This window comes from Henckelia pumila, chromosome 1 (assembly GCF_033568475.1).
Source record: "Henckelia pumila isolate YLH828 chromosome 1, ASM3356847v2, whole genome shotgun sequence".
NCBI classification, from domain to species: Eukaryota; Viridiplantae; Streptophyta; class Magnoliopsida; order Lamiales; family Gesneriaceae; genus Henckelia; species Henckelia pumila.
The window spans coordinates 80,621,605-80,644,070 of NC_133120.1; the positions used below are offsets into that span (position 1 = coordinate 80,621,605).

Consider the following 22,466-nt stretch of genomic DNA (forward strand, 5'->3'; position numbering starts at 1 on the left):
CAATATTAAAAGGTAAAAATGTAATTTAGGATTAAAAAACTCCCACATCTTATCCCCACTATCCCACTATCTTAATTTTTAATTATTATTTTTATAAAATTATATTATGTCAACATGCAATGCATGTGCTTAGTGTACTAGTAATAATAAAAACCGAATGTGCCAAAACAATTAGGGCTTGCTTCTTTCTTAATTTAAAAATTTATAAATAAATAAATTTAAAACAAAACAAAAAAGCGCGTTTAAATATTTAAGACTTAAATTTCATTACAGTTAACACGACTTTTACATATGTAGTGCTGCTTAATCGGGCCCAATTCATAGGCCCAATAATAGGTAATATAGTAGGGTAATGGGTAAAGAAATCAACATGCCGAATATAACCCTGCAAAAATTAGACGAACCAAAGTTTAATTAATACTAGCTATAGTGGCACACGCTATGCGTGTGTAACTAATAAAATGTGATAGTATCAATTGTGAAAAAAATTAGATAGATGATACGAAATCAAATAAATTCACTATAATGAAGCATAAAAATTTGATTGAGATATGGAAGAAAAAAAAGAAAACAATAGCAACACACCCTTGCATTGGAGAAGAAACTTCCTATCTTTGCTCGATATTTTGGCTCTAAGAATTGGACGATTGAATTCTTTTCTACTTTGTGGAAAAAGTTGTTATGGAGACATGGGAAGGTGGGAGAGAGAATGAAAAAAATTGTTATGGAGACATGGGAAGGTGGGAGAGAGAATGAAATAAGAAAATATATGTAAAACGTAAGAAAAGAGTTAAAGTGAGGGTAAAATGGAAAAAAAAAAACATGGTGTCCTCTTGTCATACCAAATACGGTTATTATATACTTCTCAAGTATTATAATACAGTATAGATATATATATATACACACACATATATCTAAAACAAAAACAATTTCTATTTTATTCTTAAAAAATTAGTGCTCACCCGGTACTTAATATGTCTGGATGCAACCCATACTCTCTAGCAAACACAAATGGGACAATTCCTTGTGGAAGAGCTGCCTACAAACAAATTACCCAAAAATAATACTTATAAATTATAATAATAATAAAAAAAAAATTATAAAAAAAAATTTGATACCTGAACTATGGCCGCATGAAGGTGCACCCCTTTAAGCCCGATGGCTAGAGACGCGGCGGACATCAGGATCGGGCCGCCGATAAACCGGACCACCATCGATATGGCTCCCATCTTGAAGCCACAAGCGATTATTCGAGGCTGAAGCGCCATGAACAACCCTGATATAGTAAAATTCAAAATTTTATATTGTTTTTTAAAAATAATATTTATTATTATATAAAAATAAATAAGATATGGATACACAACGTACATAAACATACCCAAACTGAACATGGCCATCCCAAGCCCTGCATCCGATATGATTTTGATGGAGTATTTCACCACACTCGGCATTCCCACATCCCATCTGTTTTATCACAACCCAACAAGATTTGCCAATTTCATTAAAAACATCGACAATGAATCGGATTGATTTGTCTCAAAATGAATCCGAAACTATTTTAATCAGGTCTGTTTGAGTCCGATATCAGAACTAGTCCCGGACCGATTATATAGTTAGTAAATAAAATAAGAATTGACATGAAAATTTTATCTAATTTATTTAGATATATACATAATGGTTTTTTTCATGAAAATATTGATTCCAATTTGATCTCAATCTGGTTCAAACAAGATTGGTTTGAGTTCATCACCGACAATCCAATTTTGTGAAAAAAAGCTGATGAAAAGTACTTTGTATAAGCTCTCTCAAATATTACCTAACTTATATCAAGGTTAGTCCCTAAATTTTCCTTTAGAATAGTTATTAGATATATGTATGAAATACAAGAAAAATAGAGGTTAAATAAACTTACTTAAATGAGATGAGAGACCACAAAAGGCCTAAAACGCTGGAATAGGTATTTGGATTACGCGAAAGCTTCCTTCCAACCACGATTAATATAAGTCTTAGCATAACCACAGCACGTGGCAGTTCCTGATTGGCCGGCACACCTTTCATATCTGGTCCCTCTTCCACTGGAATCTTTAGGCAGTCCCTAAAGCTAAGATCTTTATCTGAAAATAAATAATTATCATTATAATCCATACTTAGTAAAAAACTTTTTTTCCAAATTTTTTTAAATCTAAAACTAGTGCAAGTGCTTAATATAATATGTTAATATATATTATAAGCTCTTGAATAATAATTTTTTTAGTTTTTCAAATAATTGTTTTATTTTTATTTTTTTCAAAATAAAATATTTAAAATACTTGAATTGGTTAAGAATTGTTGTATTTAAAATGATGGAACTAACTAACTATTTGAGGAAAAAAAGTGGGAAAAATTTAGTGAAAAATTTTGAGATTACTGATAAACTAATGGTATATTGTAATCCAAATATGAGGTTGGGTAAATAGAAACGAGAGAAAAAAAAAATGGGTGTGATAAGGACATAAAAAAAATCTCTAGCCTAAGACCCCATGTTGTAATATAGTATAGTAATATTGATAATTTCAATAATCATCAAAATTACCTTATATGTTATGTGGGCCAAATAATAAAGTTGGAGTGGGAATAAAATCAATATTATTACTATTATTATTATTACGATCATTAGAGCATAATTCAAACGAGCAATGATGCAAATATAAATATCAAATCCTAATTCAAACTCACGTGCTTCCTAGTAATAATAATGTCATCCATTACCAAAAGTAATTTGACCCCAACACCACCATAAACACTATGAAAAGGGTAAAAGAAAACAGGGTCATTTTATTCAAAAAATGTAGCTAGACACCTTCATGAATTTTTCATTAATGGTATTTTCATACGCGTATTAATTTATATTTTTTTTTCTAAAAGCGAGAAAATGGACGCTTTGGATTAGTTTACAATAATACTATTCTTTATATCAATCGGAAGACATAACAAAATTAAGTAGTATTTTAGATTGTTTTTAAAAAATATTTTTTAGTTTTTCTTTCAAAAAAAAAACAAAAAAACAAACAAACAAATATGTTTTCTAGAAGCAATCCCGAACAGTACTAACTACTAAGTGCAAAAATTAATGAATTTATGGGTTTTAACAAATTATTCATATTTCCATTTCTCCCAAAAATTAATGAATTTATGGGTTTTTTTTCCGACTAAGTACAAAGGTGGCGCAAAGTAATGATATAAAAGGGGAAAAGCAAAAGTGTTGGGTGTTAAATTTAAATTGGATTGTGCGGTTAAAGCCTTGAAAATACACAGTTCTGAAAAGTGAGTCGCATAAGTTAGATGTTGAAAGATGAGAAAAAGATAAATGATTGCTACCCAAATTTCAAAAGCATGCATAGTTATTAATTATTATTCTTTTGTGAAAAAAAAGTTTAAAAAAAATATGTCCCTTGACCTTGAGATGTAAGTCAGTTTTTATTCAAAGACAACATTTAACCGTGTAACTAAATGTGTAAATCTAACACATATCAAATTAACAAACCTTGTTACTTTTTTGTGAATTTCTACCTCGTAGAGTAGAGATTTTTCGCGTTTTTCATATTTTGTGCTAAGATCATAACTTGTCTCATCCAATATCCTACACTTAAAATTATAGCTGTGTAATTATAAACAATTGGGTATTGTAGAAGAATTTTCTTCTCTTTTTTAGTTAGAATATGTATATTATTGGAATTTATATTTATAATAATTTTGGACACCAACATTGTCAGGTCAATTCTGTGAATGCACGTAAAATGTACATGCAAAAGCCTACTGAAACCTGTCATCTGCATGCATTGTCTCACGCCTATATATGTTTCCATGGATTCTTTTTTCGTTAATTTCGATAAAAACAGAATCCAATTCCAAGCTAATCGCAAAATCCAAACGAAAATCTTGCAAGAAAATAAACAGTGTCAGGCGCAATAATTGACGTAACATTCAGACACGTACCTCCGACGATGTTGTTAACGTCACCTCTGGACCCATCTGACGGCGACTCCCATGGGATTTTCACCGCCGGTGATGGCTGCCGGGAGACCTTCCCCGCGGCGGGGCTCGTGGCGGCGGAATCCATTCCGTTGAAGCTGGATGTTCTCGGGGTGGGTTGGAGGGAATACGCGTCGGAAGAAGCGTAGCCCGACACCCTCGGGCTGAAGGGTCGGAACCCGAGCCCGAACTCGTGGGGCGTGTTGATGGAGAATATCTCGGCGTTGGACAGATTGGAGGCGCGTGGGGAGGATGATCGTGCGGCGGAGGACGTGGTGGACCGTCGGATGCGGACACGGATGATGCGTCCGGCGTCGTCGATCTCGGAGTCGGTCAGGAGTGGGTCCCGGCCGTCGAGAGATATGACGTCGTTTTCGACGTCGAATTTGGTTACGGCGGCGGCGGCTCCGCCGGGGAACTGGGTTTTAATTAGTATAGTTGCGGCTCGGTACTCGAAGAGGAAGAGTAGTAGTGTATACCTGCAATTAATTAATTGAAACTCTAAATTAATTATGGACTAATTGACAATTTCATTTTTTAAATTTTGAAGGAAAATTGATTTAAAATTTCAGGGTTTTAAGAACCCAAAGTAAAATTAAATGAAAAAAACAAAAAAAGAGGCGGCAGCATCGGTCAAAAGAAAAGAAATAATTGAATATTGTCAAATGAAAAGTGAAATGCACTTAATTTCCGCACTTTTAGACTTTTGGCATAAAATTGATTTCACTTTCTGGGTTGCGCAAATGCTTCCAAACAAAAGGGAATTGGCTTTTAACTTTTATCTATCTTCAACACGCACCCATTTCTATTTTACACTGTACATAAATTTATGGATTACTTAATTTATATGGATTTTATCAAGAAGACATAATTTCTTTTTTTTTGTTGTCAGTAATTATAGCATATGCCAGGAAAAATAATATTTCCATATGCAAAGTAGCCACTTTTTCTTTTATTCAAGGTTGTTTATTATTTGGCCGATGACGTGTAGCTTATCTGGGATCTTCAATATGGGATGAAGTCTCGAGTTCGAGACTCAATTATGACAATCTTTCCTCAACCCCAGCTCAAAAAAAAAAAAAAAGGCTGTTTATTATTTGTTGGATAAAATTTAGTAATACAACTAAAATTAAGTAGTCCTACCAAATAATTAGTTGTAGTGAAAGTAATTAAGTCACGACCAAGATATATTATAAGAGCTAGCACACACATGTAATCTGTACTTTGAGGTTGCATGCATGAGCAAGAACATTGATGGAAATTGAAACCCAATTAAAGAATATTTTCAAGCAACCAGGAAAAAAGATTAAAAAAAAGAAAAAAGAAAAACAACAAATATTATATATCTTGTAAATCATCAGTCATGGAATGAATTCAGGAACAAAATCATGTAATATGTAAATATTTATATATATAATAATATACATACCAAAGAATACATTGAAGCACCACCAATTGAACCATGATGGGCTGCGTGAAGTCGCCGTACATGGCTTTAAGCAAAGGTATCCCCATAACCAATGTATTTGGCAAAGTTGAAACCGAGAAAATAGTAATCAGCCACTCCAATTTCCCTTTGAAAATGCACCAAACTGACAGCAAAACAAGCACAGAAAACTTAGAAATGGTGTCCGCCAATATGAACTTGGTGTCCATTTCATAAGGGTTGTTCTGTGATATGAAATGAAATGATAGTACCGGAACCGCGAAAACCGCCACGAATCGGTTGATGCCGGAGCATTGCTCCGGCGAGAATATGTTGCAAAATTTTACTGATACGTAGGCCACAAGCATTGCGAAGTAGAGAGGCACCATGGCACACATGACCTTGTAGAAATCATCTGTGCTAATCATTTTTTTATTATTATTATTTGTTTGCCTAGTGAATGTGTTTGTGTTTTGAGGCTTCTTATATAGAAAATTGTGTGGTGAAGGAAGAGTAAAATTGCGAAGTTGGGAGTATTAGGAAAAGGTTTTCCAATATCATGACTTTTTGTATACTTCAAATTAATATATAGGATTGTTTTTTTTAAAAATAAATTGCAGGCTGGTATATCAACGAGATGTTAGCATAAAGATACTAACATCGATACACTAACAACCATCAAATTTTATTTTAACTACGCGGGATCAATATATTTTAGACAATGATATATTGGATTATATACTAGCATTTCATCGAGCATAAAATATATATTGGCTCCGCTTGAACAATTACTTATAAAAAATTTTTATAAAAGTATTTTTAAATAAATTTTATAAAATATTTTAAAAGTTGTTTAAAAATAATTATGCGTTTGGACAACTATTTTATAAAACTTAAAAATATTTTAACATTTCAAAAGTAATGTTGCTTTGATTTTCATCATTGTCTTCTATATATTCTAAAAACATCTGATTGTTCTTTAAAAATTATACTTGGACACACTTTTTAATTAACATTTTACAAAAAAATCTTGTCTAAACACATGCTTTAAGTTTTTTCACTTATAGAACATTAAAAATGTTTTTAGAGTACATGTTCAAACAGAATCCTCGATTCTACCTATGACAACAACTTGGTACACTAGTAAATGAAGCCATGAAGGGCACGAGTATTTTTCTCTAATGATTGAAAATTAGCCTCGCAGATTATGTTGTCCGGTTGCTTAGTGGTGCCATTTTTAATACTAATGATTGATTACTAGTGGTTTAAAAACCCAAATGATTTTTTCGCAATCTATGTATGATCGAAATATTAGTTGCTGGGCCAGTGCGTAGAGTGTGAAAGCACAGTGCTCTGTTTCACGAAAATGGTAGAACAAATGGGCAATGTGCTTACACATAAACAATAGAGCAAGTGTACGTGACACATTGGTGTAACGCCTTAATTTGCTCGTGCACATGTGTGGGAAGACTCCATTTCTACACCTCTTATCATGTGTAGGGGCCGACCACCTGGGGTCGCTCTAACTCGTCGGTCTAACAAATGCATGAACTAAAACGAAGACATATCGGCCATTGAAAAAACATGAAATTGGAATTCAAAGTTCAATTTGAAGTTTTTTTTTTTCATTCAATGAGTTTGATGTTAAGATTATCGACTTGAATCTATTTCAACTTTAAAAGCTAAATCAAAAGGGAAAGTTCATTCAAGTCCATAGTTACAACTTCCAATTACTCAATTCAACCGATGTGGATATCTGACACATGTCCTTCACGCGCTAGAGGCTAGAGCAGTCAAACACATAACGTTGAGTTTGGAACTTTGGACTCTGATACCATGTTAAGATTATGAACGTGAGTATTATCCCAATCCCAAAAGGTAGCTAAATGGGAAAGATTGTTCGAGTTCATATATATTTGACACCTCCCATATATGTATCACTTTTGCGCTAGATAAAAAGACAATCATTAAGGTTGTGTTTGGATTGATTTGTTTCAAATGTACTTATTTAAAAAAAAGTAATATCATGAACCTCAAATAATCCACAATTATATGTTCAAACGGTATTTTATGTTAATTAAGATTATTTCAAGTTCATAGTTACAACTTACAATGTCTCAATCCAACCGGTGTAGATATCTAACACTCTCCCTTCACGTTCTAGGAAAGTCCAACACATAATGGTAGGTTTAGACTTTGATACCATGTTAAGATTATAAACATGGGTGTCTAACTCAACTCCAAAAGCTTAACTAAAATAGAAATATTGTCCAAGTTCATATATGTATTTGACACCTCTCATGTAAGTACCACTTTTGCCCTAGATAAAAAGCCAATCATTAAGGTTGTGTTTGAATTGATGTGTTTCAAACGTATTTTTGTTGTTTAAAAAAGTAATATAATGAATCTCAAAACTACACTTTTACATGTTCATATAATATTTCATATTAATTAAGATAATTTCAAGTTCATCCAATCATATATAAATAAGTAAAATATAGATTTTTAAGATTTGATTTATTACTCACGGTAAATTAAAAAAAACTATAATCGAAATTTATACTCTAACCCAACATGATGGTAAATGCAAAAATCTCATTAACCCATCGGCAATAACTTGAATGAAATGGGTAGTTTAAAAGAAATTGTGGAGTAGGTTGAGTGTTGGGAAATAAGGGGCAAGAATTGTCCATACATGGTAAAGAGACAATGTGAAAGTGAAAGGACAATCAATGTAGGCGTGCAATGGGCCCAATCTCCAAGCATGCGCCGGCCCATCACTTTTCTGTTTTGTCCCTTTCTCCACCGCCTTCTGTCTTCCCACTGCATTTCTTCACTTCTAACACCTCGTATTGGGGTTTGTATCCAAGAATTGGATTTGCGGGGGAGTGAAAATAATTTTAAACCAAAACCAGATCGAACCCATCTTCAAGAAACTCTTCCAATGCCCATTTGGTGCAATTTGAGTGAGCCAACTTTCTACAAGTAGGCTTGTGAAATGGAAAGCATGTCAAAACTGAACAAACCAAATAGTACTTCACAGACCAACTTTACAGATACTGAAAAGCAAGTGTGTAAATGCCATCAAAAGTTTAGGGTGTCACGTGTGAAATACACAAAAGAGAATAAAGTATAGCCACGAGAAACTCAATAAAATGAGAAGGTAATGTGATAATTAAGTGCACAAAGGATTGTGGTTTGTGGTAGAGTTAGTTATCCAAGTGACAACATATTCCATCATTCATTCTCTAGTGAAACTACAAAAAGGAAGCAGAACACCAAAAACTAACAGTGCAACAAAGGTATGAATTATCATAAATACAATTGAAGTACAAGGGACATCCTATTGAATACCAATCCCAACTACCGCAAGCTTAACTGGTAATTCACTAATTCTTGTTCAGCTACATTCCCTACCACATGAATGTACAAAGTAAAAGAAAAATAATCACTGGAACCTGGCCAACTCATCTTACATAGAGTGGAAGCCATTTCTCTTGGTTGCTTTAAATATCCCCATCCAATGCTTCTTCACAACAGCTTCTGCAATCGGATAGTATCTGTGAAAGTGTTGCTGTCCAAGTTCATGCTTTCATATTTTCATTGTCGTCACGTCTGAACAAGCTTTGCCAAAATGGCCATATCTAGAATTTTGACATCTAGTGTGTCGTCAATTTTTACGATTCCGTCTGTGCCATCAATACCGATAAGTTTCCCAGTGGCCCCACGATGTGCGCCACCCATGATCCTTATCTTCTCAGCCTTCCTTGGAGCCACGATCTCTATTTCATTAGGAAAAGCATTAATAGATTCCCCATTGCTGTTTGATCCGAGAGCCACTCTACATGAGCCATCCTAAAAGACAATAAAGTGGACAATAACTCGATGGATTCAATTTTCATTCTTGAAAGAAATTAACTAACATGCCCTTCACAGAAAAGACATAAATGTATATGTTCTAGCAAGCACCACGTGCCGATGATCTATCACATTATTTAAAAAATGGTACTACTGGATACCTGCCTTGATGATTTCATATAAAACATTCATCTACCAGATTTAGGACAATTACAAAAGACAAATCTTGACTGAAATAGAGGCAGTGTTGGTGGTCTCTAAATCTAAACGCAAATTGTCATTCAAGTGAGTCAAGTTGTAGGTTTTATTAGACAGAGATTGGGGGAACATAATAAGATAGGTCACGTCCGATTCATCTTCTGACCCTTTTCAATCAGTTAAACAATGATATTTGATCATTTAAGGAAGAGAATTGTCAGCAAATAATAGAATGGGCTGAAGAATATATTATTAACGACAAGTTAGTCCAGGAAGCCAACACTTAAAATTGGAGGGTAATCAGTGGGTAGCAAGTATTCTTTAGCATATCAGTGGTGACGCCTCATTCTCCCACTATTAGCCTGCCCATGCTGCATAAACAGCTAATGGCTACTTTGCATAAAAACAAGAAAATCACCACTCATGTATATTAGATTTCTTTTCTCAAACCAACAATTTTCGTTGTAGACTGTTAGCCATGAACATGTCGAGAAAAGAAACAACAAATTTACGATTAAGATCGAAAGAAATATACTGGAAGCACGTCTCTTATAACTCCCACGACAGCATCATCACCAGGTCTACGGATGTTGACCAGAATATCTGGCAAGAACCAAGGACCTTCATTGTCAGCACCTGCAACAAGGAAATATTGCAAAAATAATACATCGCGTCATAACAAACTAGCAGAGAATCTGGAACGGAATTTTAATAAGAAGGAATAACATATGGATGTGCGCAGATGGTCTTATAAGGTAGGAAGACAAACCAACTACAGGTGACATCATATCCAAACCACCACTTCCAGGTGTCATTGGTTGTCCACCCGGTGTACCGGGTAAATATGCTGAACTCGGTGTCATTGGTGGCTGTCCACCAGGGGTAGATGGCAAGTATGGACTTGGAGCATTTGCTGAAAAAGTAATACATTTTTATGTTATTAAAATCTGATGCATGTAAGACCCAAAGGAATGTCAAAGAATTAGAGGTACCATAGGCAGAACTGTTCTCCCTAGGAGTGCCAGCATCATTATAGCTGCCACTTTGATTCGTCCAGCCTGATCCAGGTGTCGGAGCTTCATAAGCTCGTGATGGAGGACTACCCGGCTGAATAATAGAAAGTTCATTGATACCATACAACACAATGAAAACTATTTAGAAATGTTAATTACAACCTGAGAAAGTTACCTGATATTGTGGACTGGTTGACCAAGATCCAGGGTTTCCGTCTTCCCAGTTGTCCCTACATTGTCAGTAAAATTATATTAACTTCACATCAACAGCATGGAAGCTTCTAATTATCACTGAAAGGTGTAACCGTGTAAGGTAATGGAGCAATGGCATCAATGTCAAGAAAATCAGAAGGAACATGCATGTTGGTTTCAATTTAAAATATGACCAATACACGCGTTGGAGGACATAAACGATATCATTTAACAATCAGATTTGGACGTAGATCACAACACAAAAATAGGAGTAGCCTTGTTCAATCGATTCACGACACAGTTTCTTTGAAAACAAATAAACCTATGGCCGGGTATTTCTAATGTACATTACTTGTAGTGAAACAATAAAACCGCAGAAAATTCGAAGTACAGTGAACCATCTACTCATATGGTTGGATCTTGACTTAGATACATACCTAGGTGGACTCATAGGTGTATATGGATTCCATGCTCTGTCACGCATAGGTGTCCTCATACCGTCGTGGATGGGAGTTGCTGCATAAAGTAAAAAAGACCAAAAGGTATCAGGTAACATCTTCTATACATAATACACCAAAATAATAAAACGAGTTTTGAGATAAACAAAACAGCAAATATTACCTCCAGAATCTCTCATTGGAGTCATATACGGATGAAGTGGAGTTCGAGAAGGATGCATTGGGGTTTCACTACCCATGCCATATCTAGATGTTTCCCTGTTAAAATAAAGCAACAGAACTTAAATTCCCAAAATGACAACAATAATGAAGATCAACAACACTAACAACAATGACCATAATCATAATGCAAGTAAATGGCACCTATAAGGCGTTGAAACATTCACGCTGTCAGAAATAGAACTCCGTTCAACTGCACAAAAAATTTAATATCAGAATCAATAAAATTTAATCAGATTTAGAGAAATATTCTTCGAGATAACAGGAAACTTGCCTGTGACAACCTTCATTTGTGACTCTAACTCAACCCGAACCATGGAACCTTTAACTTCTACAACACGACCTTTGCATCCCTTATAATGGCCCAAACGAATTTTAATTGCAGCTCCTACTAAGGAATCATGACCCCTTCCACCTCCATGGCGTCCTCCAACTGTACAATTCAAATGAATAAAAATGAAAAACATAATTTAAAAGATGACCAACACCCTTACCCAACTAAATAAACAAGAACACAAAAGCTATTTTGCTTAGCAAGGATGATAGGTGGATCACAAAGTAGTCCCACCCCTTCTATATTTGAGGGAGAGCCACTCCTGGAGCTTTACCCCCAACCCTTTTCAACCATTAGATTGGAATGGGGCCCACATGTTTTGAGAATCAACCAATCTAAAGGTGGTGGCATCGGGGGGAGGGGGACCCAGGAATTTAGTTTAGGGGGGTGATTTAGGGGGTGACAATTGCAATAAAATTACAAAAGTATAATTTATATCAATTAAAAGAAGTGCAGAAAAGTTGACAGAACACACATTATCATCAATTCAAATGCATGTTACAATTGATCTTTACGATCTTTCATTTTTTTCAATAATAACTCATGATACAATTATTTGATAAGCTACTAAATATATTATTTTCAATATATGCCACCAAATGTATCATTAACAAAGTCAATTTTAAAAGCTTATGAATTTTATTTATTTATTTAATAGTCAAGATGTATTATTTAATAGTTGGCATATCATCCCCCATAAATTAAGAGTTATAGACCCAAAAAGCCCTCTTCTCCCCATTATGTATCTTCAATTTTCAATTTTTCTCCCCGCTTACTCTAAAATCCATCAACTTTGACAAACCACTAGTCTGAAAGACATAGCCCATCAAGGAACCTACCATTGAATCTCAAAAAAAAAAAAGATAAATCCCATGACATTCTCAAAATTACTAACAGTCTAACAAGCACGATGGTGGAATTATTTGTTCATTCATCCGATAAACCAAACAATTTAATAATGATCCCATGCTGTTTGCTAACCAATGAAAACTGTATATAACACTTCATAAACCAATCAACAAAAGAGGTAAATGGATAAAGTCAAAGCCGTGAGAACAACAATATTAGTAGAAAAGTGATCGGTAGCTTAGTCTCCCAATCTCTCTATCTCACAGATAGACACAGAGAGAAATAGAGAATCACATAGAATAGGTAAAAAAAAATTCTTCAAATATGGTGACTAACAATTCATTGGACCGCCTCTAGGAGTTCTCATCGGAGATTGGGGAGCACGAGGTGGATTTCTGAAATTGGAAAATCTCGACGTAAATCCACTACCCTGCACCAATAGCAATTTAAAATGCAGATAAACACGAAGAAAACACCCCAAATGAAAACAAGAACTTGATGTCAGATTGAGATCCATACACTCCTATCTCCATTTGCACGTGATCCACCAACCATCATGCAAGATTCGGATTTAACACAAATAAAACCAGCATGCTCCAGGTGATGCCGATCATAAACAAACAGAATTCCTTTGTAGATATGTTCAACGGGACCCTGTTTCCCCTGGTATAAGAAAAATTAATTGGCATTGGGAACAAATCAAGCGAACCAGGAGAATGATTTTCATAATAACAACAAAATCCAGAGTCAAAAGCTAAACAATATGAGTTGAGTAACATACTCTGCATGGACCCTCCAAAATTTTTACAACATCTTTCACAGACAATGTGTTCTTGTATCGATCTTTCGCAAAAATCTTTTTGTTGATCTTGTATTTAATCTCTCTTAACCTCACAAGTGCAACATCAGGCCTCTCTGGGACACCCTTAAGGACCTGACCAGCCGTAAACCAGGTTCAGTATGAAAATTTTTATAATTTTTACAGATTAATAATATGAGCTGCTTACCTGAAAAGCCTCGCTCTCAACACGTATAACAACACCGAAACTATTATCACTGCATGGCCATAATTTTATTAAGACAAGCAAAGAAAAATCCAGAAAAGTGAAGTTTGCATAGAAGAAACAAGCTTACTCAAGCAGAACAAGGTCGTGAAGCTCATAATTACCAATCCGAGTAATGCCCGAGGTGACTTCAGAGCTTTCCACAACATTATCTGCAAACACGCGGAGCTGCAGCCAGAGAAAACAATAGCTGAAAAAACAGTGAACAAAATAGTAAATAAAATTTTTAATGATTGACTCACAAGTTCTTTGGTGGTATCTGAAACTATATTCACCACATGGCCTTCAACAGAAACAACCATACCGGTTGCGCCTTCTGTAGAACCAGATACAACCTTCACATGATTTCCCGGCTCAAAATACTTGCAAAGTTCTTTGTCACTGATAGCAAGAGTTGTCTGAAAATGAAAAGGGAAAAGGCGCACAAGATTCTTTAATTACAGGACCCACATACAAACATAACATTATAGATATAAAGTAGGTAAAAAAAATCTATCAATTTTACTCACATTAAGGCCTACTTCACTAGGCTTGATATGAACAGTGTCTTCTTCAACTTTTTCCACGCATCCTTTCAGGTTTCTCAGATCCCCCTTGATAATAATAACTCTATCGCCTTTCATGAAATGACCTTTCCTTCTATTGGCAAAAAGCGTTGACAAACTTGATACGTCACCATCCCCAGTTTCAGTAGGCTGTCTAAATTTCTCGAGCTCATCAAACGTGGGTTGCGCATTCAGAGTGCTGAGCGACTTGAGTGACACATTCTTATACAGGAAACCATCTTTAAACATCATTCCTTCAATTTTTTCATAATAGTCACCGGTAGCAGGATCTCTCTTACGCTCGACACGTATATGCAGTTCTCTGGATTGAACCAAATTTGAAAATTCATGTTACAAATGAAAATATGACCACCGATTGGGAAAAAAATAAAACAAAGTAAGTTACCGAGCTTCATCGATATTCATAAAACGTGCAGGTGGAGTAAACGCTTTCTTCTTTGGAGCTTCCCTTCCTTCCTAGAAAAAGCCAACAGGGCTCATAACACAGATTTACTTATAAAAACAGTTTTGTCAACAGCACGTAACTCTTGTAAATGATATATTAATGGGAAAATTAAGACAATTACATGCAGGATGAGCTCAATAATAACAATCTCTTAAAAAACAGAGAGAGAAAGAGGGAACACGAACAATTTTGTTGGCCAGAGCTTGCAAGTCAATCCTTGGAATTAATTTCACAGTTGCTCTCTGCCGGACATTGTCAACATCAACAACCTTCCATTTACAAAGAAACAAAAGTTACATATCAAACACTAAAATCATAAATAAAATGATTGACAAAGAGGGGGAAGAAGAGTCCAGTGTACGGCATACCTTAGCGAGATCTCCTTTGTAGGTTCCGATCTTCATTCGAACCCACGTATCCCTAGAGATATCAATGGCTTTAGTCTCCACAGAAAGCACATCGGTCATCTCTTTAATAGGGACAAGGTTTATTTTACTAGGATAAATATTGCGCATCCCTTTAATTGCCTATAGCATAATCAGACAGAGATTTAAATTAATAAAATCATATGAAAATGATCTACACCATGTCAATCGACAATTTAAATCATGCAAAATCGCATGTATCCAAAACAATTAGCAGTTGCATACCTCTCTCACATGGGCTTCTTTGTGTGCCTCGATGTATATATAGTTTTTTAAATGATCGAGGGCTATGGCAGATGTAATCTGCACTTCAGATCCTTTGTCGATGCACTTCTGCATTAGGCAAACCGCCACCTCCCTTTCACGGCCAATCTATGTCGCACGAAAGATGATACTTAATACAATAGTGACTACAAGTAAAAAAACAAAAAGGGATCTTACTCATTTAGTTTTTTCAACTGAAATGAATCATTCATTATCATACCGCACATTTCAACATCCAGAGTTTCGGGTCCCGAACAGAAGGCAGAAGACCTTGTTGTTCTACGTCCGTTGCCTCCTCTACATACTCCACATTGAGGCTCTTAGCATACTTCTCATGTATCATTCTCTCAATTTCCTCCACGTCCTCTTGCTCATCCTCGCGAGACAGCAGTGGGCGCCGATGACTTCGCCTCTCGTCTTCATCCGGTATATCAGCTCCAGTGTCGATGAAGTCTATATCATCAGAACAGCACGTAATGATGCAAAAGTAAGTCAGAAAAAATAATCCATTAGCAAACATTCCTTGCTCATATGTCAAACTCACCGCAAAAAGTAAAGCTATTCAACAAGTTATTAAAGGTTCAATGTAAATCAGCATTAGATTACAATATAATTTTAAATATTGACAACAAGAAAACAAATATTCATTAGCTCACAATAAAAATCGCATGACCATTACTAAGTCGCAATTTACCTCGAAATGAAAATCCCTACACTTAAGGCATACGCTTTACTAATGGGATATTTCTTAGTTTGTGCTTAGGTGCAAGAGATGAGATTCACAGAATCTTGAACTTAGGCAAGTGCTCTGTAGAATAGGAGCTTTTAATGGTTACATTGCATAGCAAGAAAAATATATAGCTTTTAAAATCTTTTTTTCCTGAAAGCTAAGTTGCACCAAGAAAATCTGAACAAGTGACATCCTGAAGTTTGTTCCCTGCCTGAAAGATCAGTGCGATTAATTCAATTTTTTTGTCAATTAGCAAAGAGCATTCACAACAAAAAAGCCCTCATAAGGCGATAATACCATACAAAGAAACCAATGTATGCGTTCACTGAGAAATTTCATTATCCACTGCTAAAGTAACTCTACAAACTGAAAGAGGCAGGCGCAAAACCTTTCGAGCAACCCAAAACAATCTACCAATTCAAATACAAAATTCTACCATTTCAGTTCCAAATATCACGAACTGGCATACGGGAAAAAAAAGAAGAAGAAAACCCTAACCGTCCTCGCCTTCCTCTTCCTCCTCATCATCATCACTGTCCACAGCAGCCTCCTCGTCAAAGAACCCGGAAGCAGCTTTCCTGTGCCGCTTCCCTCCGCGACCAGCCCCAGAGACTCCATACTCTTCATCGTCGTCTTCCTCTTCCTCGTCGTCTTCATCGGCGTAATCATCTATAAAATCAGATCTGCTTCTTTTTCTCTTGTCCTTCCCACCGCCTCCGCCATAATCATCAGCTTCATCGTACTCCTCGTCCCCATCTTCGTATTCCTCCTCTTCCTCCAGCTCGTCATCATAGTCGTTCCTAGGCATCTCGATTGAATTTGTGTGCGTGAAAAAGCTAATGAATTTTTGATCGGATTATAATGAAATGGAGAGAGATATGTTTCAGCACTGTAAAATCAAAGCCCTGGGTGTGGGGGTAATGGATATAGAAATGGGGATTGAAGCAATCCATGTATTGGGCTTGGGCCTTTGTAAGTTGGGTTCATATTTCAGAATCCAACAATGCCCAAACAAAGGAATCCTTGTTCTGATTGAAAAAATTATTGTCAAAATTTTTTAAAAGTTTTAATTTTAATATCATCTATAATTTTTTTTAAAAAAATTAATATATACGCATGAATCGCGTGCATTGATATGCTGAGTTTTATTACTACTAGTAACCGATGTACATGCTATGCATGTACGTAAATAATTTAATATCTAATTAAAATTATAATAAATATGAAATTTTAATATTGCAAATAATATGTTCATATTAAAAAAATATAATGAAATTGATATAATGAAATTGATTGGAATGAATTCTTAATTTTAGCAAGACATAAATAGTGGTTGGTTTTTGATAGTGTAACTACATTTTTACCATGTTACCCATTATTTTATATAAAGTACAATGCATGTCTGGGGGTTAAATTTGTAAATTTATGTTGGTGTCATCAAACCCACCAAAAGTAGTTTTTAAATGGGTCTCAACTTTTATTAATAGTATAGATTTGAAAGTATAAAATTAAAATATTTTGAATACATACATACATACCTTTTTTCATTTTAAAAAATGGTTGTATTGTTGCGGTTATTTTATCAACTTAATTATTAATATGACTGCATTTGTTTGAACGAATATGCCATGAATAATACCGATCAAGCTTTAAAATCGCATAATTTCATTGTTGATTGCAGTCAGGGGCGGATCTATGTGAGAACCGCCCCCGAAAATTTTAAATTTTTTTAGTATTATATATATGAATATTTTTATAAAATACGTATATATATTTTAATAACTATTTGATATGACAATTAGTACTCTTAGGCCTTGTTTGGTAGGGGTATTAGGATGGAAAAAATAAGTAAATGGGTGTTTGGTTCAAAAAGCACACATGTGCAGATATCCCAAGGGCCCTGCATTATTTGGCATGGCAGGGGGGAAAACCACGGATATTCAATCCACGTAAAATAGCTTGTATTGTCAATATTTTTTGAACAGTACATGAGATTGTGGAGCATAATTACTCTTTTACCCATAGCCCTAACAAATTATTATTCTCTCTCTTTCCCCACTGGCTTTCATCGCATAACACAAAAAAAATAGATCCAGATCCAGTCGTCTCGAACGTGAAGAAAGCTATGTAGATGCATCTACAGATCTGCGAGGTAGCTTCTTCACGGCCAATATTTGAATTAACGTCTTTTGTTGTACCATTTTTACGACTATATTTCCAGAGTTTTACGATTTCTCATTTACTCATATGCGTATTCTTGATCTTGTCGGGTTCTTACACCGTTAACCGGAACCTTTTCCAGCACAAACCGTTCCCATGGTAAGCGTATTTACACCAGCATCGGAGTTTTGAAAAATATTGATTTCGGAGAACGACTCTTCGTGCAGTGCTCATGTATTGCAATGTAATTGTAGCTGAAAAATATGTGTGCCCCTGTTTGAAATATTTTTGTGTGTCGGTGAGTATATAGAGCTCCAGCGACTATACTTTTACTTTAAGTTGGACAATTTCTTTGATAAACCAGCTCATGATTTTTGAATGGTAATTTATATATGTTTCATTTTCTTAATGCTATATGAATCTTTGAACGTATGTGCCTTCGTACAGACATCCATATTGTTTTGAATATATGAAATGAGTAGTGGTCTTTTTGTTACACAATCAATTCCATATTTTTTGTTGTACGAAAGTGCTTTTTTTTTTGTTTCAGTACAGTCGCAAGATGGACAAAAAACGTCGAAACATACTCATCTTTTTATTGGTACACCAAATGTTGTCTCGAATGTATTTGATGATATGTCTTTTAATACGACACCGTAGAAGAATGTTGGAGCGGCGACGCACTGGTCGCCGCAGATCGGCGAATTCGTACTCGATGACGGATAGAATAAATGCCCAAATGATCCATTTGCATAGGATCATTGACGCTGGAGATGTCCAATGCGTTATTAATCTGAGAATGAATCGTAATGCATTTGCACGTTTGTGTTATCTACTGACTAATGTTGGAGGCGTAGTAGATTCTAGATATGTACGAGTGGAGGAAAAGGTAGCTATGTTTTTGTCTATCTTGGCACATCATAAAAAAATAGAGTCACTGGACATGATTATAATCGTAGCGGACAGACAGTTAGTGCACATTTTCATGAAGTATTGCAGGGTGTGCTGAAGTTACACCCACTACTTCTTGTGAAGTCTTCCCCAATTGACGAAAATTGTTCAAATGAGACCTGGAAATGGTTTAAGGTACTTATATTACTTTGTAAACATGTCATAAGGTAGGCATTACTGTTGGTCAGCCCATTTACAAGTGTAACACCATACTCGGATTTTTGCTATCAACTACTGTAGGGTTGTTTAGGTGCACTAGACGGGACACATATTGTCATACACGTACCCTGCCAACAGAGAGCAAAATATAGAACAAGAAAAGGTACTATTGCGGTGAACGTATTGGGTGTATGTGACATAAACATGAACTTCATATATGTCTTGACTGGTTGGGAGGGATCCGCAGCAGATGCAAGGGTTCTAAGAGATGCACTCACTGGAGATGATAGTTTCAAAGTTCCAAGAGGTTAGAGTTAATTACTGTATGTGTTCATTATGTTTATCGTCTAATATTTGGCCATATATTACTGACGTGCATATATTCATGTTTATTATAAATAATGCAGGTTGTTATTACCTATGCGATAATGGATATGCAAATACAGAAGGTTTTTTGACTCCTTTTCGAAGAGTTAGATATCATAGGGACGCATGGGGCAACCGTGCTGCTGGACCACAAAACTACAAGGAGCTTTATAATTGGAGACACTCACAAGCTCGTAATGTGATTGAAAGAGCATTTGGTTTATTGAAGAAGAGATGTGCGATTCTTCGAAGCCCTTCGTTTTATCCAGTTAAAGTGCAGAACCGAATAATTCTTGCATGTACTCTTCTACACAATTTCATCCGATCACAAATGACTGAGGATCCAATGGAAGAATTTGAAGAAGTAGTTGGTAGCCCGGTACAAGAAACACAACATGATTTCATTAGCAGTTTTCAGACATCAAACTCATGGGATTCATGGAGAGAGGAGTTTGCCTCGTCAATGTGGAATACGAACAATTATTGAATTACTTATTCTAGTACTTATGTAGATTGTTCTTAAAGACCTTAGTACTTGGCTGTTTTCAGAAAGTATTCCACGTACTTGTTTGGATTGAAATCAATATTTATGATGTTCGGTTGTTTGTATGTTGTTTTAATTATGTGTTTATTTTTTATATATGCGCTAGTGTACTATGTTTGTTTATTTTAATAACTTGTCAGATGTAATGTTGTGCTTATTAATTTAATTTTGTGCCAGATCAATCATCTGTTAGAAATGTACAGCAACGCAACTTCTGGAAGTGTCAATGGAAGTGCGAAGAAACCTGAAAAAACGAGAAGAAGTTGGAGTGCACGTGAAGAAGAGGTTCTGATCCATGCTTTGAAAGACGTAATCAGTAAGGGTTGGAAAAGCGATAATGGATTCAGATCTGGTTATTTAAGTTTACTAGAGACTACACTGCAGACTGAAATTCGTGGCTATAACTTACGTGCCATTACTCATATCAATTCTAAAATACATGTGTGGAAAAAAACGTATAGCACTTTGGTGACTATTTTAACAAGGAGTGGTGTTGGATGGAATAATGCTGAGCATACCATAGATGCTACAGATGAGACATGGGAAGACATCATTAAGGTATATAATTTAGCTTGTTATTGACCCCGATTGTTAAACCATATTATAATGTTTCCTCTGTATTATATTGTCGTAGGGAGATCAAAGTTTACGAACTATGAGACACAAACAGTGGATACATTTTCATGATTGGTGAGAAATATTTGGTAATGACCGTGCTGCTGGAGACGAACGCATGAATTATGACAATGTACTGTTCGATGTTTTTAAACTTTCAGATGAACCTCTTACCAATGAGTCCACCCCAATTGACACTCCGACAGCCCCTGTGTTAGAAGTGTCAGGCGACTCAATTTCAGATACTCCGACTCCGTCGTCCAAACCAACTTCCACAACCACTTCGAAGAGGAACAAAAGGATGAAAGTGAATGACGTCGACGAGTCCATAGTCAAGGCAATCAACAACTTTGCGCATATCACAGACAAAACAATGTCAGCTTTGATTAAGGAAATGGCAGCCGAGGAGAAAATTTCGGCTGCACAAGATATGGTTTTAGAAGGTGTTCAAGGTCTAACTGAGTTGAATGAAGAAGAGCAAGTACGTGCAGCTCGGTTGTTGTTTAAAAGCCATGACGAATTGGCACTGTTCAAGCATCTCGGTGAGAAAGGCAGGATATGCTTAGTGAAAAGGTTGTTAAAAGGTGACGAATAGACTTGTATTTCTATGCAACTCTGGTATTTATGTTTTTGGAGGCTACTCACTGTCTCATTACCTCACTATAGTTTTTTGGGTGAGTTAGAATGGATAAGTCATGGTATGACTTCATTTTGGTTTTGCAATGTATGTTTAATGATGGATTGAAATGTAATTATGTGGTTAAAAAATTATGCCACGGTTTAAGCAATTTAGCCTCCCAACATTGTCTGTCTTAAAATTGCTTATGTGTTAGGAATTGTCTTTGGTGAATAATTTTTGCAGTTTGCCTTAAACCTTTCCCTATGCCATCTCCAAGTGATAATTATTACGATGAATTACTTACTATAAGATGTATCCGAGAATGACATAAGTTGTGCTATTATTTTGAGTATAATTTTTTTTTAAAAAAGAATAACTGGGAATTGTGGCACTGATTTTTTCTGCAAATGCATTATTCTTTTTGTTAAAAAATAATGCATGTGCATTCGTGTAACATCTCAAATATGGTGTGTGCATGTGCTCTGAACCGCATGTGCAGTAGATTTATTAAAAATTTGTTTCAGTATAGTGCACAATGATGTGCGGAGTACGCAATGAGTGTAAATGCTACACTATTTAATACTCATTCTCTAATACTCAGTTTTGAACAAGGTTTCTCGTTACTGTCAACGAATACAAAATGTAGAGAACACAACAAGGTATAGCAAATGCATTGAGACTCTATTTCACAACAACCTTCAAACTTAACACAAAAAGGCCTAGCGAACGCATTGCGATTCTATTTCAAAACTTGAAACAAAACACAAGGCCTAGCAAACAAAACAGAACAAGGTCTAGCATATTCAAACCTTACATTATCCTCTTGCCCACTAACAATATTCAAAAAGTCTGCCAAGTACTAAGAATGATAGCGACTCAAAAAGAGTGGAGCAAGAGTCTAAAGTCAAATACAGTCATCATATACTAGCCACTATTATCATCGGTGAGATCAATCACCTCAACTGGTTTCTTGCCTTCACCCACCAAATTTTTCAAACGA

The 22,466-nt window shown here is 35.5% G+C and overlaps 2 protein-coding genes across 3 annotated transcripts; both read right to left on the reverse strand.

Moving 5' to 3' along the window:
- Positions 1-243: 243 nt before the first annotated feature.
- Positions 244-5,970, reverse strand: LOC140891627 (auxin efflux carrier component 6). Of its 2 annotated transcripts, none has more exons than XM_073300218.1 (7): positions 5,441-5,970; positions 3,976-4,490; positions 1,913-2,114; positions 1,379-1,464; positions 1,119-1,276; positions 963-1,039; positions 244-385 (listed from the first exon to the last, which is right to left on the reverse strand). In XM_073300218.1, the coding sequence occupies exons 1-7, from the start codon at positions 5,863-5,865 to the stop codon at positions 319-321; spliced, it is 1,530 nt and encodes a 509-aa protein (XP_073156319.1). In that variant the 5' UTR covers positions 5,866-5,970; the 3' UTR covers positions 244-318. The 2 variants fall into 2 exon arrangements, with proteins under 2 accessions (XP_073156319.1, XP_073156327.1); XM_073300226.1 differs by having other exon boundaries at positions 252-385; positions 963-1,035.
- A 2,753-nt stretch (positions 5,971-8,723) lies between these two features.
- LOC140879169 (putative transcription elongation factor SPT5 homolog 1) lies at positions 8,724-16,951 on the reverse strand. Its single transcript, XM_073282832.1, has 22 exons — positions 16,551-16,951; positions 15,543-15,775; positions 15,284-15,430; positions 15,002-15,160; positions 14,819-14,902; positions 14,574-14,644; positions 14,132-14,489; positions 13,865-14,020; positions 13,693-13,790; positions 13,566-13,614; positions 13,340-13,492; positions 13,078-13,221; positions 12,895-12,988; positions 11,650-11,808; positions 11,520-11,568; positions 11,320-11,414; positions 11,136-11,214; positions 10,682-10,736; positions 10,486-10,600; positions 10,263-10,406; positions 10,029-10,129; positions 8,724-9,292 (listed from the first exon to the last, which is right to left on the reverse strand). The coding sequence occupies exons 1-22, from the start codon at positions 16,858-16,860 to the stop codon at positions 9,047-9,049; spliced, it is 3,099 nt and encodes a 1,032-aa protein (XP_073138933.1). The 5' UTR covers positions 16,861-16,951; the 3' UTR covers positions 8,724-9,046.
- Between the last annotated feature and the right edge of the window lie 5,515 nt (positions 16,952-22,466).